This window comes from Nyctibius grandis, chromosome 2, assembly GCF_013368605.1.
Source record: "Nyctibius grandis isolate bNycGra1 chromosome 2, bNycGra1.pri, whole genome shotgun sequence".
Lineage (NCBI taxonomy): Eukaryota > Metazoa > Chordata > Aves > Nyctibiiformes > Nyctibiidae > Nyctibius > Nyctibius grandis.
This window is the reverse complement of record NC_090659.1, coordinates 64,615,158-64,631,587: the sequence shown is the minus strand read 5'-3', so window position 1 is coordinate 64,631,587 and position 16,430 is coordinate 64,615,158. Positions and strand designations below refer to the sequence as shown.

General features: G+C 43.6%; 2 protein-coding genes across 3 annotated transcripts in view; one reads left to right on the top strand and one right to left on the bottom strand.

Moving 5' to 3' along the window:
- The window catches only part of PCCA (propionyl-CoA carboxylase subunit alpha), a 566,570-nt gene extending 557,690 nt beyond the window's left edge, over positions 1–8,880 (top strand). For both annotated transcript variants that reach the window (XM_068395362.1, XM_068395359.1), the window contains 2 exons: positions 4,579–4,656; positions 8,534–8,880. In XM_068395362.1, coding sequence (XP_068251463.1) covers positions 4,579–4,656; positions 8,534–8,602 — 147 coding nt within the window. In that variant the 3' untranslated portion in view covers positions 8,603–8,880. The remainder of the gene's footprint in view (positions 1–4,578; positions 4,657–8,533) is intronic.
- Positions 8,881–11,249: 2,369 nt separating this feature from the next.
- Positions 11,250–16,430, bottom strand: part of GGACT (gamma-glutamylamine cyclotransferase) — a 29,790-nt gene continuing 24,609 nt past the window's right edge. The window contains exon 2 of the mRNA XM_068395234.1: positions 11,250–12,443. Within this exon, the coding sequence (XP_068251335.1) occupies positions 11,953–12,426 (474 nt within the window). The 5' untranslated portion in view covers positions 12,427–12,443 and the 3' untranslated portion in view covers positions 11,250–11,952. The remainder of the gene's footprint in view (positions 12,444–16,430) is intronic.

Here is a 16,430-nt window from a genome sequence, read left to right as displayed (position 1 = left end):
GATATTGGGGGCTTTAATCAGAAATAAGAAGTGGTTTAAATCATTAGCACAACAAAGCAAACTATAAGCTTGAAGATAAAAGTCTCAGGGGAAAGAGTCCTCTGAAAATAAATGGGACTTGATAGATTTCCATATCATTTATAACTTCCCTTAATTACACTTGGAAGACTTGCCAGTAAAACTGGAAAATTGGCAGCCTATATCCATTATAGTAATTTTGCCGACCATGGCAAGCAGCTGGCTTTACTGGATTTTATTTCCCATCACTCACAATTAATCATCAGCTGGAGATGTCTGAAACTCCTCAAAACGTCGCAATACTGTGTGACATTTGGGCCTCCTTAAAATGCTAAAATCTGCTGAGTAAATGGGCCGAGTTCCCCTTCCAGCGAACTCATTTTGGTGCGAGGCAGGCTGCCGGTTAATGAGTGCCACTTTGATAATCGGATGCGAATGTGAACCCTGACCCTCACGTCAAAGGAGAGGACGCAGCAAGCTGGATAAAAGATAGGGGATTCAGAGCTGCAAACTTTACACCAATTAGACGGAGAGCGGGGAAATACATCAGCGCCGACTGGGTTTATCAGAAAGACTTGTGGGGCTTGGGACCATTTTGTGAGCCTAACGTGGAAGACGTACTGTCACAATCATTAAGTCTTTTATCAGATGACGCACAAAAGTCTGAGAAAAGTGTACCACAGTCACAAAGATCCTGTGGTAGCAACACCCTCGGACCGGTGCCGATTTTTTGTGTCTTTTTGAGTTTTAAAGAGACCCATATGTAAGTGCAATTAGTCTTTATGGTCCTCCTGTAAGGTGCAACGAAAACGGCTCGGGGTTGCTGCTTCTTAAGTTCTGCTTCCAGCCCACGTCGTGAGTTGCTTGGTCAGGAAATGACTGGAGACAGTTCCCTGTCCTGTGCATAACCTTTTGGCCAGAGGAGATAACAACCACCGTGCAGTCCCCGAGTTACTCCAACAGTGCTATTGACTGTTCCCAAATTCACATCAGAGTTGTCAGCAACGTCGAGATGTTAAGTACCCTCCTCTTCAGTGATTTTTTTTCTTCTTTTTTTTTCTTCTTTTTTCTTTCTCTTTTCTTCTTTTTCTTCTTTTTCTTCTTTCTTCTTTTTTCTTCTTTTTTCTTCTTTTTTCTTCTTCTTTCTTCTTTTTTCTTCTTTTTCTTCTTTTTCTTCTTTTTTCTTCTTTTTTCCTTCTCTTTTTCTTCTTTTTTTTTCTTTTTTTTTGTTTCTTCTTTTTTTTTTTTCTTTTTCCTTTTCACCCTGTGGAGAACAAAACTGAACAGGTACTTTGAACTGTGCCATGCAGAAATAAACTACTAAAATACAGACTGCAGGTCTAACAGTAAATCACTTATTTATTTTGATATTCTAAGCAGTGTAAAGGTAGATTTGTCTGTAGCGTAACTCTGTAAGAAAGATACCTGAGTTTTATTTCTTGTAAGAGAAGGAGCCCTTTTGTTTTACTTGGTTCTAATCAATCAGATTTTTTTGTTTGATTTTATTTGCCTGTTTTGACAGATTTGGGTCATCACTGAGACCTCTCTAAATTGAAATGTAAAGATGGTGGTTTACATTGGTTTGCCATCCACTGAAAGAAATAAATTATACGAATAAAAGGCAACATTAAAAACGGTCCAGATAAATCCTTAAATAAGTTAGGAAGCAAGAACTCGTACACATCGCTGTGGTTTTCATTTGCAGGCTAAATAACAGGCAAAAGGATATGTGCAATTATGGAATGAAAGAAGTTGGACAATGCCCAAAAGACTGAAAAAGAGAAAAGAGAGATACAAGTGCCTAATTTTAGGATTTGTCGCTTTGCAACACAATGAGTGGAGCTGTAAAGGTTTAACATAAGACCAGTAATTAAACTTCGGTGCTTAAGTGACACTTTCACCAAGGTAATTTTCAACAAATTGCACATCATCAGAAGTACTTACACAGCGTTTTCACACGCCGTACGTGCTGAAAGTGTCTCCTTCCTTCCAAATTAGTAAGACCGGGAGATGTTAAATGGTTACTTTGTCTGTATGTTTTCTGGATTATCCTCCCAGATGCTGCTTCCTTTGTCACCAACCCAGCAGGTATTACATAAAACAAACACTTTATTTTTGAGAAAGGGGGGAAAATGAGGAGAAATTCAGATTCATGGACATTTCCATGCCACAGCTGCTAAGACTTCCTTGCGTTTTACAGGTGTGCTTAAGATCTACAGAGACAATTCTGTACTTTCTAGTAGGTGTATTTCCAGAACTCCATTTAGATAATTGCAAACTGATCCATTTTCACACCACCCACCTGATGAAGCCATGTTACTCTTTGGGAAACTGAATCACACTGGGGCTCAGAGTTTCTTGTGCCCTTGACATTAGCCCACTCAATACAGATCTGCACTCCTTAGCATCTCAGTCTTCAGCAACCTTTAGAGGCCAACGTTCTTGGCACTCTGATAGCTGAGTTTAACCAGAGGATGGCAAATTTGTTTCTGAAATATGCTATTAAAAAACCCCCTTCAACAAACATTATTGCCTTTTTTTTTTTTTTTTTTTTTTTTAAAAAAACAGAAGTAGATATTCATAGCTTCCTCTTAACCTCAGACGTGTCTGGAAAGTTCCAAGCAGATGGAAGAAAAGCTGAGCAGTGAGGTAGGGAGAATAGGAGGAAAAGCAAGGAAGGAAAGAAAGAGCTGCTGGGACAAGGCTACAGGCAGAGCAGCAGGTGTGGAAGGAGGGAGACAAAAGATGGGGAAATGGAATACAAGGGAAACAACTGGGGACAAAGGACAAGTCTTTGATACTATTCACTGAATTTGACACGGCTAATGACTTAAATGCTCACCTGAAGCTCAGGATGGAATTTCTGCAGGTGAAGTGTTGGGTGTTGGTTCTTCTCTGTATCCGGTTAGCACACCATGTTCCCATAGCAAACATTTTCCTTATTTACCCCCAAAGCCCATCGTATTGCTGTTGGCAGCCTGTCGGAGAAATGGTGTGTAACGTTACCTTTTAATGTAACGTCTTTTCTTCTGTCTTGCTCAGAATCCATAGGCTCCATCAGCACTTCTCAGTCATTGCTCAAAATGTAGAGTGGACATTAGCCAAGAGTAGCACTGGGAAATGCTTAACACTAGTGCACACCTGAGGAAAAAAAAGCTTTATTTAAATTTTCAGAGCTTTATTTAAATTTTCAGAATGTACTTCATGCAATGTGCACTTGATCTCTGACTTCACACCTGTCTGACAGTATATTCCTCCAAAGTGGTATGTGCTTGTCCTTAAATATGTATTATTAATTTTACAAATATTTAGATAAATATAGATATGTATGTGTATGTATATAGATAAACACATTTTGAGGGAACTAGCACATATAACAACGCATAGACCACCTCTCTGCAGGTCTCAAATTACCCTCTTTAATGAAACTTTGACATCAGAGTGAAAGCATCCCAAATTTGCTGGGATAAGGAGCGATTGGCAGTAGTCTACAGCTGCAAAAGAGCCTAATGAAAAAGGCTTGGAGAGGGCCCTCAGAGGCAGCCACCCCAGAGGGTACCTGCGCAAGTCCTAAATACCAGCATGTAGGGCCTAGTGCCCTTCCCTCTCCAGCTTAAATCATCTTCATGGGATGACTGGCTGATCGCTGGGTTACACGAGGGATAAATTCTGAATCCCCTGTTTTTCCTCTCATGTATAGGCACGCCTCCGCCCCGACCCCTGTAAAGCCTCGGGCGGCTGTTTCCTCTGCGCAGTGTGGTCCAAGGCGTCGGAGGTAGGCTCTGACTGGGAGGCATGGGGAGCCCAGCAGAGCAGCCCAGTGGGTTACTGGTGACCCTGAGCTTGTGCATCCCTGTTAGCAGAATGCAAACTAGCTGAAAGAGGAAACGTGAATGTTTCCAAGAGCTATCAGCTGCAGTGAAAATGATGGTGTGGCCTCCGCGATGCCTCCCTCACAGCTGAGAGGTGGTGGTTCCTCGCAGGCGTGCTGCTGTCCGTCAGTCCAAAGTCATCAGCCGCCATCCGGATACTGCCACGTGCAGAGGTGTGACTTTCTGCTCAGCATCAGCCCGTTGGGTATTGCTGGAGCTTCCAGCCCCTGCTCCCCCCCCGTCACGTGCCAAGAAACTTTTGGCTTCTGAATCAGGCTTAGTATCTGCAGGGTCTGCGCCAGGGAAGCAAAGCAAAGGCTCCCTGGCCAAAACCGCACAGATTAAATTTTGCTGTGGATTTAACATCAAACTGTGATGGATGTGAAATGCGAACTGTAGAAGTTGGAGCTGAATGGATGGGATGGGAGAGGAGCTTTTTAGGTTTGTCTGGCGGGATAGTTTTAAGTAGGTGATTCCTTTTTCCCTATGGTGCTGCTAGTTTGTCAAAGGCAACTGCGATCTGTGATTGAGTTTTGTGTCGTGGCTGTGTAGCTGGCTGACTTGACTTGTGCCATGAAAGTCTTTTTAGCATTTAATGAAATAATCCCTTTATTTTCCAGAAGAATCATACACACTTAGAGCATTTCAAATCCTCTATCCTCATCTTGTACTGCTTCAATTTTACCAGGTTTCAGAAGGTCAAGAGATTTGTGTAATTGAAGCAATGAAAATGCAGAACAGTATGATTGCTGCTAAAACAGGCAAGGTAAGCTACCTTGGGTCACTTAAAACCATATGCAACTTGTCAAACAGGATAGAATTTAAAAAGGAAAAAAGGAGTATTCTGTTTTTTAAGGAATTAAGTCTGATTGTTGTAAGTCTTTCGAAGTGAGGTGTCTTTAATTTTTAACATTTGCATCTGCTGTGAATGCTGTTAAGTAGTTCCAAGCCTTAGATAGCACAGCAGGAAAGAGTTTTACTGGCTTCAGAAATTCATATAACTCTTTTTCTCCTAAATGATTTGTTTTCTATGATGTTACAATGCCAAGTTGAATTGAAAGGTGTTGCAGACCGTTTCTTCAAATTCCATCTTTCCAGAGAGCAACTGAAGAAGAGAGATCTCTTTGCCAGTTAATTCATTAATGGCAAACAATTTGACATTAGAAAATCACTCAGAACAAGGCATAAAAGTGCTTTTGCAAGAAGATGAGAAAAGCAATTTTTTCATTATTGTGTCTGTTAAATATGAAGCCTGGATCTGCAAATGTGTTTAGCTTTGCAAGGCTGTGCATTGCAGTATTGTGCTTCAAGTGGGATCAGCGCTGCAGCCCCTGAGCTGGGACTCTCCTCCTGCAGCGCAGGAGGTACCAAAACCAGCGCTCTGGGCAGGGAACTGGTTAAGCCTATATGCCAAGGGCAACCCCATCTGGTCTGGGGACTGTCGGCCCCTAAATCAGAGCCTCGCAGCATCCCTGTGCCAGATTAAACAGTCTGAAACCATCATCTAGACATGGGCCCCTGATCCATCCTTTTCAAAGGGAGAGCAGAGTTACTCTTGAGGAGTTGCTGGTCAGAGCCCTTGCCAAAGGTCTGGATTATATAGTCTCATTTTTCCTAGCATGTCCAAGCCCTTCTCTGCCTGGGGACAGGCCCCTCTGCTCTCTCTGCAGCGCTGCCATTTTGTTATTAAAAAGAGCAAAACCAAACCAAACCCGGCGCAAGAGGGAGGCAGCGAGGAGCCCGACTCTCCAGGGCAGGGAGGAGGTTAGTCACTGGCAAGATTCACTGAGATCTCCAGATGGGTCTCTCTGCCAGGGACTGTTTGTGTGTTTACAAGAAAGGCTGATTTGGCACAGCACTAAAATCGCTGCTGAGGCTGGGACCCGGGGCTTGCCTCTCCCAGTGCATCCAGTGCAAAACTGGGTCTCAAGGAAAAAAATTGCGGAGGGAGGGGGAACGTACCTTCTCCTGTTGCTCTCACATTGCTACTTTATTATTTTATTTCATGCATTAATTCCTGTATAATTTATTTTCTCACTTGATTAATATTCCCCAGCATTTAGTTTTTCATCTTTGCTTGTTTTTTTTTAACCCCTTATTGCTGCTCTTTGCATCTACTGCTTTTAACTAGTGAGTATTTCTAATTAAAATGCCATTCCCCCTCCCTCCCACCCCCGTTTATTTTTTACTTTAACCTTCCCTTTGCCACTAAGGTGTGCTGCAACCTGTGGGCCTGTTCCTTAAAATCCTGCTTGTACTTCTCCCAATAAATATCTCCCACTCACTCTGTACAGATGCAATGTAAACCCCACGTTTGACTTATTAATCCTTCAAAGTGGGATTTGAACGGTGAACAGGCCATTCAGTAGGCCTGATGTGCACCTTGCAATGGTCCCTTGGCATCTCAGTTTTAATAATAAGCAAATTATTTGATTCTTTAGAATTTTAGAATTTGAAAAAGCAAAAAAGCTTTGGGCTGTGTAGAAATGAAGATGCCAAACAGAATTAATCCCATTCTGCAGTGCAAAGTCACGGCTCTGAGTGCTAAAATAACTTGGCCCCTCCCCAGGAATCGGATGTTTGGCACCGGCTGTTAGTCTGCGTTTTGATGCTTTGAAACCGTGTTTTGAAACTGGGTTCATTTGTCTTCAGCTGGAAGACGTTCCCGTTTTCATTCCCGGCTGAATTCCTTCTCTGCATCAAACCCCATCATCTTCCTGTTTGTAATTGTGAGGAAAAATGGCTTGTTTTCATCTACTTTGAGTTTACTCCAGCTGCATGTGGTTTAAAAAGGGGGGAAAGATGGAGAGGAACTGGGGTGCCTCCTGTGTCCTATGTGACAGCTGCGCATGGGGCAGAAGGAGGAGCTGGCCCCGCTGCATGTCAAAACCACTGGGGAGTTTGAAACACTCATCAGCTATGACGTTTGCTGAACCTTGTCTTTGTAGGAAAAGAAAAGAAAGAAGTAGAGTATTTTCCACACTGCTTTCATCTCTTAAAAGACTGAAACTCAGGAACCGGGTAGGCTGCATAGCTATTGATTTAGAAATAAAGCCCTTTCTTGTGCATCTCATGGCGTCTTTTCCTGTGTACAGTGTTCAGCTTCATTTCTTGAGCAATGCTGTGAATACGCCTGTGCTACAGAGCCAGAGAGATGCTTACAGCTCACGTGGCTTTACACTATCAAACTCGGACCTGGGCAATAGCGTAGCCATAGTAGGGTGGTATTTTGGGTATGCTGCAGGTTTCCTTTAGGAGCCCAAGGGACTGTGTGGATGACTAAACTGAGCTAACTGCTGAACAAGGTTTTGACCAAGGATTTGGGCGTGTCACTGTGAGGTCTGAATTAATATTGCAAGCAAACAAACTCTTAACATACAGCTTCAAGTATTTTCTGGAGCTCCATGTGCTGAAAGGGAATTCAAACATGTTGCAACCTTTTGTAGGGGAAATGAGGGACGAGTGTAAGATGTTTGTGTTATAAAATTCAGGAACCTGCACGTGAGTATATGATTAATCTACAGATGTAGTTGCACTTATTTGACAGTGGTAGCCCTTCGCCAAGTTCAGTTATGTTAAAGGATCCCCATTCAGATTTGAATCAATCTGTCCCAGCTGTCTGGGGATTGAGGGAAACCCACTTCATGGCTGCAGTCCCAAAATTCAGTTAAAATCTGTAATGCAAGAAATACTGGAATATTTCACTGAAACGTCCAAGCGTAAGTGTTGAAGAGTCAGCCTGTCCTCTAAAAGATTTAAAATTTTAGTAGTAAATGAGCAGCAGTGTGAATAGGTGGAAGAAAGGTGCTTTTAATTTGTAAAAGTGCCATCTCCATCTGATGCTCAGGTCCTCAAGCCCCTAAGTCATAAAAAAACCAGCTAGTGGTAGGTGCCTAAATACCTTGATGGAGTTGGACACGATTTGGTCAAGCAGTGGAGCAGCCTTCCCAGAGGTGCTGGAGTCTCCATCCTCAGAGATACTCAAGATACTTAGGGTCTAGAAGGTATGTCCTATGAGGAGTGTCTGGGGGAACTGGGATTGTTTAGCCTGGAGAAAAGGAGGCTTAGGGGAGACCTTATCGCTCTGTACAACTACCTGAAAGAGGTTGTAGCGAGGCGGGGGTCAGCCTCTTCTCCCAGGCAACTAGCGACAGGACTAGAGGACATAGCCTCAAGCTGCACCAGGGGAGGTTCAGGTTAGACAGTAGGAAAAATTTCTTCACAGAAAGGGTTATTAGGCATTGGAATGGGCTACCCAAGGAGGTGGTGGAGTCACCATCCCTGAAGGTCTTTAAGAGAAGACTAGATGTGGCACTTAGTGCCATGGTCTAGTTGACACAGTGGTGTTAGGTCAAAGGTTGGACTCGATGATCCCAGAGGTCTCTTCCAACCTGGTTGATTCTGTGATTCTGTGTGATTCAAAACGCAGCTGGACACCGAACATTGGAGGTCGAGGTGTCAACCTCTTGAGGCCCTTCCAGCATACATGCATCTGTGGTCCCTGTGGTGGTCAGAATGTTGTACAGTGGCCATTTACCCTGTGCATGCAGATGTCATACTCTATATAAGCAATGGCAACCAAACCATTTATTTAACTGTGCTATTGAGGAAGATTTGAAATTATTTCTGTTTCTGTACCCTAGGTGAAAGCTGTGCACTGCAAAGCTGGTGATACTGTTGGAGAAGGAGATCTGCTGGTGGAACTGGAATGAAAGGTTGCCTCCACACTGCTGAATTAGCTATGCCTTTATTATTTCCATCCGTAAAGTAAGATTAAGGCAATTCAACACAGAAGATGGACAGTCCTATGTGCAAGATTTTATACAGTCATATTTATTGTATCAGTGGTTAAGACAGCAAACACAGATGTTAAACCTTGGCAACAGATCCCAGATTTTTACTTCCAGAAATACTTGTACATAACCTTTGTAATTCTTTGATTTTTTTCAGGATCAAATAAAATCAATAAAATACCATTTCTGCTTTAAAACAGGAAAAGCCTCTTTTTTTTTTTAAAAAAAAAGAAAACATAACAAAAGCCCGAATCCGATTAATCCTCTCCATGGTAGTATCATTGGTCTGAAGCCCCAGCCAAAGTGTGTAACAGTGAAAAATTAACCACTGAGTGGTTAACCGAGCAGTTTTCCTACACTCTGTGTAAGTGCTGAACAAATACTGCCAATGGCTTAAATCCTGATCAGATTTATTGTAACATTTTGAAGCCTTTGTATAGATTTAAATTACAGGTTAGGTGTTTTATTTTGGTAGTGAAGACTTTCCCCATGTATTTTCATTTACAGTTGTAAGGGAATTTTCTTCTTTTATTCAGACTCCATACTCAAATTTCCCCCCCTTTATCTTTTTTCAATTGATTACTGGATGCAAGTCGTCCTTCCAGAAGGAGCTGGCACTGTCCTTGAACTCCCTTGGCCACCCCAAGGTATTGCTAGAGGCACTTGCTCTCCCTCAGGCCAAGCCTCCTCCTGAACTCTTACAGGAAAGGGAGACCCAAGCATTTGATCTTTTGTTGTGCAGAGGCTCTTACTAATAACTGCGTGAAGAACTAGGACTCTTCATAATACAAGACCGTATCATGCTGGAAGAGCTGTGTATCCAGTGTGGGAAACCAGAAAGGGCCTGGAGAGGAGGAAGATTTAAGAGACTTGAAGAGAAGTGAGAGGGGCTGGTAACTTGGGCAGAACAGATAAGAGGATGTATTTTATTTTTTCCCCTCCTCGCTCAGGACCTCAGTGCCACAGGATGGTGTAGGTACTGGAAGTTTACTGGGTTCCAATTGTTAGTGCATGGTTATCAGAGGCTCTTTGTTCCATTAACTGATCTCACTCACCAAGCCAGCAGCTTATGACACACAGTAGTACCTCCACCATCCCTGCAAACTGTAAGCATCATCTCTGTCCCTATGCTCTTGCCTCCACTGCTGCCCACTGCTGATCCAGGACAGTGGGCTACTCCCGCCTTTGGTCTCACCTCCTACAGCTGTTTTTTTTACATACCTCTAAGTCACCGTTCCCACTGTGCCTTGACCACTGCCCCAGAGAGGAGGGGGGCTGCTTTCACGTTCTTGCCTAGGATGTGCAGAGTTGTGCTACTTCCCAGAAAAACCCTTCGGGCCAGAGGCGCCTGGGCCCTTTACCAAAAGGTGAAGGACGAAAAGAGTCTGTGACAGGACTGGTGACTCATGTTCAACCAGAAAGGTTCATTCTGCTTGAAACTTTTGATTGAAGAGGCATTTTTTTTTTCATGTTATTGAGAAGCTGCCAACTAAATCAGACAGCCAAGATGGAATAATATAGCACAAAGATCTGCTTTGTTAATTAGTTTACAAAAGCCATTAAGATGCTCAAGGAGAGTGTTTGGGTAGTACCTGCCCTCCAGGAAAATTAATGCTTCTGGAGTCAGAGAAACTGAGGCAGGCACCCTGCCGATCTTCCTACAAATCTCCTTAATGCCATCTTGCCCCTTACAAAAGGAGCACAGTTCAGCTTCTGCAGGTTGCCCTAAACTTAAAAAAAAAAAAAAAAAAAAAAGTATAGTAAAGAGACATGACATGACTTTTCTACCTTAAAATTACTTAATTCGCCTACTGCAGCAACACAAGCTTTCTGTCTGTTTTTCTACACGAGATGCAGCAGTGCCTGTGACTGATAAGTTGAGGCTGATTCCTTACCCTGGATCCCTGGTCTGATTCCCTACCCCAAATCTCCTCTGGCCATCACAGGGCTCCTGGCAATGAAGCAAAAGTACAACATTGTTCTTAATGGTATCCTTAGTACATTTAATCGTACTTTGGCTCACTGCGTGGCCTACATTCCCTGCTCACATCCCTTTGGCAGCTTTGGATACTGTACAATCTATATGTACCAAACACTGCAGTTGAAAGAAAATAATAAGGCACAGTAGTGTAACAACAGAAAGCCATGATTTTCCCAGATTGTACAGAAACCAGCACAGTTGGTTGGGTCAGGGGACAATAGTCGTCTTTACATCTTCCCCCCACCCCGCCCCCGCCTTTAATGTTGCAATAATGACACTAGAGGTCATTTGGATTATTTTTTTATAATGTATGTAAAATCTTTCCCCCAATAAGAAATTCAGTTTGCATATGGTTGCAAGTTCTGCATTAAAGTGCTTGGCTAAAAGTCACCTCGATTGTAAGCAAGCGCTCACAACAACTGCATCTGCTGTAGCATGGTGGGCAGCTCAAATCAGGTTTGCTTTTCCTGGTCCCCAACACCCACCCCTACCCCCAACCCCACAGCTAGTCAGTGAACTGAAGTGGTACCTAAAGTGCTTAGAATGCTAAATTAAAAACACCATTTTAAATTTAATTATCTTCTTTTAATATTTCTTCACAGTACCTTGTAAAACTAAACATTTTAAAAATACTCTTTTCCAGTTCAGAAAAACATTGTGACACAGAGCAAGTATAAGTAAGTCTTTAAATTTTTTTCTGTTTCTCCAGCAATTTCGTATTTGTCTTGAAGCGCATAGTATCTATATGGTCATCTCTCCCTGTTTACATTTGTAACCTACTAAACACCATTACAAGTCAGTATTAAATGCGAGTTGTACTTTACTTTATTTGCAGACGTGACTTTTTTTTTTTTAAATCAGTTTCCGCTATTAGTGCGATAGTATCATCATTATTCCACCCACCTTGGAGAACTACACAAGAAAATTTGCCAATTCAGGTAAAAAAAAAAAAAAAATTAGTCTGTTCCTCTGCTTTTCACTGACCTCAGTTATGCACTGAGGCAAAACGGGGGGTGGTGGAGAAAAATAACTAGACCCCCCAAACTGATGTGCACAGATACAGTGATTTTTATGCCTCGTGCAAACCTGGTTACTTGCAGCAGGTTAGCGGGGGTGAGGAAGACGAGTCCCCATCTCTGGGCCTACAAGATTTCAATGCTAGTGCCAAGGCTCCTGGGTTGGGAAGGTTACAAGAGATCCCGTGTTTTAATAGAAAGGTATTACAGCTTTCCTGGAAAGGTTATGGGAAGGTACTATGTCTTCGGCCGAGCTGCGTTACCTTCCGTTTCTAATCCCGGCTTTCGCGTAGGACATAGGAGAGGCCGTGTTTCCCATAGCAGTCGTAACTGTCATGGTAGGGGAGGCCGACCCACTCGGGCGGGTACGTCATCGTGCTGTACACAAAGCACTCCATGACACCTTCGGCATCTGCCCGCGCCTCACCCGTGCCGCCCTTCCCTTCCCACTCCACCACCTCGATTCTCATCAGGGTACGCTGGTACATGTCTGGGCAGCCTTCAAACTCATCCAGGAACTGCAGCATCTGGTCATCAACTGAGTAAATCTCCCCAGCAACGTGGTGTCCTGTCCCCGGGATGTTCAGCATGTAAGGAATGTTGTATTTTCCTGCAATCACCAGTGGGTACTTCTCCACCGTGCGGCCCCTTCCTTGGAATTTCGCTAGCCCCTTGGCCGTGTTGATCATGTACTTGTAGTTGGGCTGGCCCTTCTTCAGCGTGCCGTAGACGAAGACACGAGCCATCGTACCTGCAAAAGTGGCTGAAAGACAAAGGCGTATGTTACCCATGTGGCTGCTTTGGCCAATGCTTTGGAGAACCGCAGCCACGCCAAGACACACTGTACATGCAAGATGGTCCAGGCATGTGCAAAAGTGGTCTCGATGTCCTACACCTCATTTAAATATCATACTAAATTCAAATATCTCTCTAAACTTTTCAGCCAAAAACTGTAACGGTGAAAAACAAACACCAGGAGAAAGTCACCCTTGCAGTTCTTTGCCATAATCAAACTACATCTCATGGTTTCTCCAGGGAATCCCCAACATCAGCCAATGCATCCCTGAGCCTTGTGAAAAGGGCTGAGCCTTTCTTCATTTTTCTTTTTTCCTCCCTTACCATGATGGGATCCAGCCCAGTGATGGAAACAAGCTCCACTGAGCACATCCTTTATGGGGGGGAGGAAATAACAAAAAAATCATGGTTCAGCTCAGCTAAGCAGATGTTGCCCTATGCTGCTCCCCTGCATTTACTGTTTAACTAGCCCAGGTCAAACCTGGCTATTAAAACTTGCAGGTGTGAAGCCACAGTTAGTTTGTTTTCCCTTGTTGGGGTGCAGTGTTGTTTTTTAAAGCCTGAACTGATGGTCACACACTACGTGGGACAGCCGGCGTTGCTGCCTTGGGGTGTGCTCCAGTACACCCTGGAGAAGCACTTGCTTCCCTCCTTCTTCTGCCCAGGATTTCCTTTCATCACTGCAGCACTCACTATTTGAGAAACAACCTTTTATTCAGTAAGAGAAGAGCCTGGTTGCAGTTTGGAAGTTCAGGTGTCTCCTTGTTTCAGGGTAAAATAAAGCACTGTGGCATTAGTCATCTGAAAGCAAATGAATGAATTCAAACTTCAGGTCATGTTGCATTGCAGTTGCGGACATTTGATGGTATTTTTTTCAAACAGTAATACCAGCTCGGTCACAGTCTTAATAAAAAAAAGGGAAAAGAAAAACAAGCTGCACGATGCTCGTGGCTGCAGCAAGCTAACTACGTACAAACTGGGACACCACCGAGAGGAACAGAGGACCTGTCTGTCATGAAGAGGGATGAAAAGGCTTTAACGCCAGACCTTACAAGCAAAAGGAGGCACTCCAGCATGGCAGCAGGGCAAGTTTAACTGGCATTGAGTCATTTCACAGACACACTGAAGGGTTTTCAGTAACCCCAGTGCTGAGGTCCTGCTTGCTGACTGACAAACACTGAAGGGCAACCTGTAGGTTGGGGGAGAGAAGCGTGGTGGCCTGCAGAAACTGCATCCCAAGTGAGTGGGTGTTGTCTGAAAGGTGCCATTGCCGACGCAAGGACATGTTTGTCCTGCTCCTTCAGGGGAGGGGAACAATGACGGCTCCCCTTGCTGATGATAAATCTTAGGTGACAAACCTCATTGGCAGAGCCGGTAATGTCTCCACAAGCACCCTCACCCCTCCTGTCTGAGGGAGCTGTACACATGTTATTTCCATTTATTTACCTTGGGGATGGGCTGGGAGGGGGATGCGGCACCTCAGCCCTCACCAAACTGGAAGCTAGGTCTGCTGGCAGAAAGGCCACGTAACACCGTGCTCCTCCCCTCTGCCCCAGACACCCCAAAGTGCTAAGCCACCTGAAGTAGCTGATGTTCACATGTGCTAGCCCTCTCTTGGAAACACACTCTGAACGATGGTGTTCAACATTTGTTTTATCTGGGAGCATAAAACACTCAAAATTGGTTTAAATGGGATAAAAGACTGGCTTTACTGAAAGGTGGTGGTGGGGGAAAGGTACCTTTGTAGTTCCTGGGTTATTTTTCACGCTGTGTCCCGTTCATCCCCCGCTGTTTCTGAATCAGTTCTTGCACTGTTTGGTGGTTTCCCACGTTTTGCCCTCGGTTGCTGACTGGGCAGAGCCTGCCTCACCCACAGTTGTCTGGCTGGGCCACACACCCAGCACCAGGGGAGCACGTGCAGCTACTTTTGGAAGGAGGGTCATTAAACAATGCATTTCAAGTTTGAAAAATCTTAAAAAACAGACTGGAAGTAAAAACTTAATCTATTTTCTGCTATTTACTCTTATTTTAGTAAACTGTTAGATCAGGTTGGTTATCCAAAAGGGTACGCGGCTGGCCAAGAGCAGTGTCACTTAAAATACTCAGTAGCAAAGCAATTTCCCCCTTGGTGAAGTAAACAGTTTTTCTCTGTAACAGAATATAGTTTTCCAAGCAAAAACGGTGTGTGCCTTTATTTACTGGCAAACTGCTTTCACTTAAGGAAAAAAGACCACGCTGATTTTTTTCCCCTGTATTTTATCAGACATACTTCAGCGTAATTCATCCTTCATGACATAAACGAGGTTTATTTTTAATTTTTTTTTTGATGCAGCTCATTCCCTCGCAATAAAAAGAGCATTAATATTCAGTTGGGCTGACTCCCTTTTATAAGAAAAAGCATTACCTTTCAGATTGTGTTTTGAATAACAAACGTAGATCCTTCAGGAAGAAACTTGTCCCAGTGGGGATTGAGAAAGGATCAGAGTTAAGCACTGAAACATGCAATTAATTCCCATTAGGGGATTAGAGCACTCGTGTTCACTTTTAATCGGAAAAATGAATTGTGAATTAAATTGTTCACAACCAAGAGGTTACTTGTCAGAGTTAATAAATTAAAAAATAAAAAGGGAAACCTAAAACGCCCATAAAAAGCCCAGTAGCGAGTGGTGCATCTGTAAGAAAAAGATACGCTTCACTTCCATTAAACAAAGGCTCTATCCTTACTGTACAGCTGGCAATAAGCGTCCAAAAAGTTTGCAGGACAGAGTGTTACCCCTCCGGAGATCAGTGAAAATGAAGTACGCATTTCTGGTAGCACTGGCTATTCAGAAATATTACATTAACACCGATTTAAAGAACTACACCCAGCATCCCAGTGCAGGTCCTACAAAATTCAACAACAACAAACTTTGCTAATCCAGGTTTGGATGAAGTGATTTAGCACTCAAGCAGATGGATTCAGCAGGCAGTAGAAGTGGAGATGGTGTGGGAATCTGAAGTTTCAACCACAGTTTGTGATTACACAAGCCGTGAGGCTGCTGTACTGGCAGAGCTGTGGCCTCGCAGGCAGGCGGCTGCTGAGCTCCCCATCACACCGCTGCGGTCCACAGCAGCCCTGTTGCTCAGGCGGGATGGGCTGGGTGCAATAACTTCTTCTATTAAAAAAAAAAAAAAAAAAGACCAAAGCCAAGCCCAGACAACCCCGGCTGAGGGGTGGTTGAAATAAACTTGGTAAAAACATTTTCTGAATGTCGCTCCGTATAAATAAGACGTATACAATATTCTGTGCAATAAATCTGGTCTCCTGTGTGCCGTGTGGGGCATTGGTGAAAGGCTGTTAGCTGTGTTAGCATCATTTCTAGCACTTGCATGGTGTGGGGCTTTCACAACATTTTTAGCCCCCTCGTGGCAGGAGAGTGAAGAGCAGAATTTTATTTGAGGGTCGTTTCACAGACTCCCACTAAGCAACTGGAAAGAGTTATAGACAGCATCCCTTTGCTGAATCACCACCAAGAAGCTGCCTTTTCTCACTTAATCCAGTTTGACACTTCTTACCTACACTAAACCACCTAAGAGGAAAAGAAACCTCACCAAAAAACAAACAAAAACCCACTAGCTAATACTCTACTGAGTATTAGCTGCCAGGACAAAACAAACCCATTCAGAAGGTACTTTCATGAAATATTCATACCAGAATCATTAAAATTTAATGGCACAGGGAAATACGAGCAAAACCTGGATCTCATCGCTTCAAACTATTTCTTTTAGCTACGAAAGACGACCTGCTGAACCGCTCATGGGATCAATTACTAGTTGCTTTGTTACACGAGATGCAAGGATCAGAAAATAAAGTATTTATTTCAGGTTTGCACAGGTAGAAGATGCTGTTTGGTGAAAATAAAAGTGGCTTGTAACCGGCACTGGCCAGCAGCCCGGGTTGCCACTCGGCATTAGC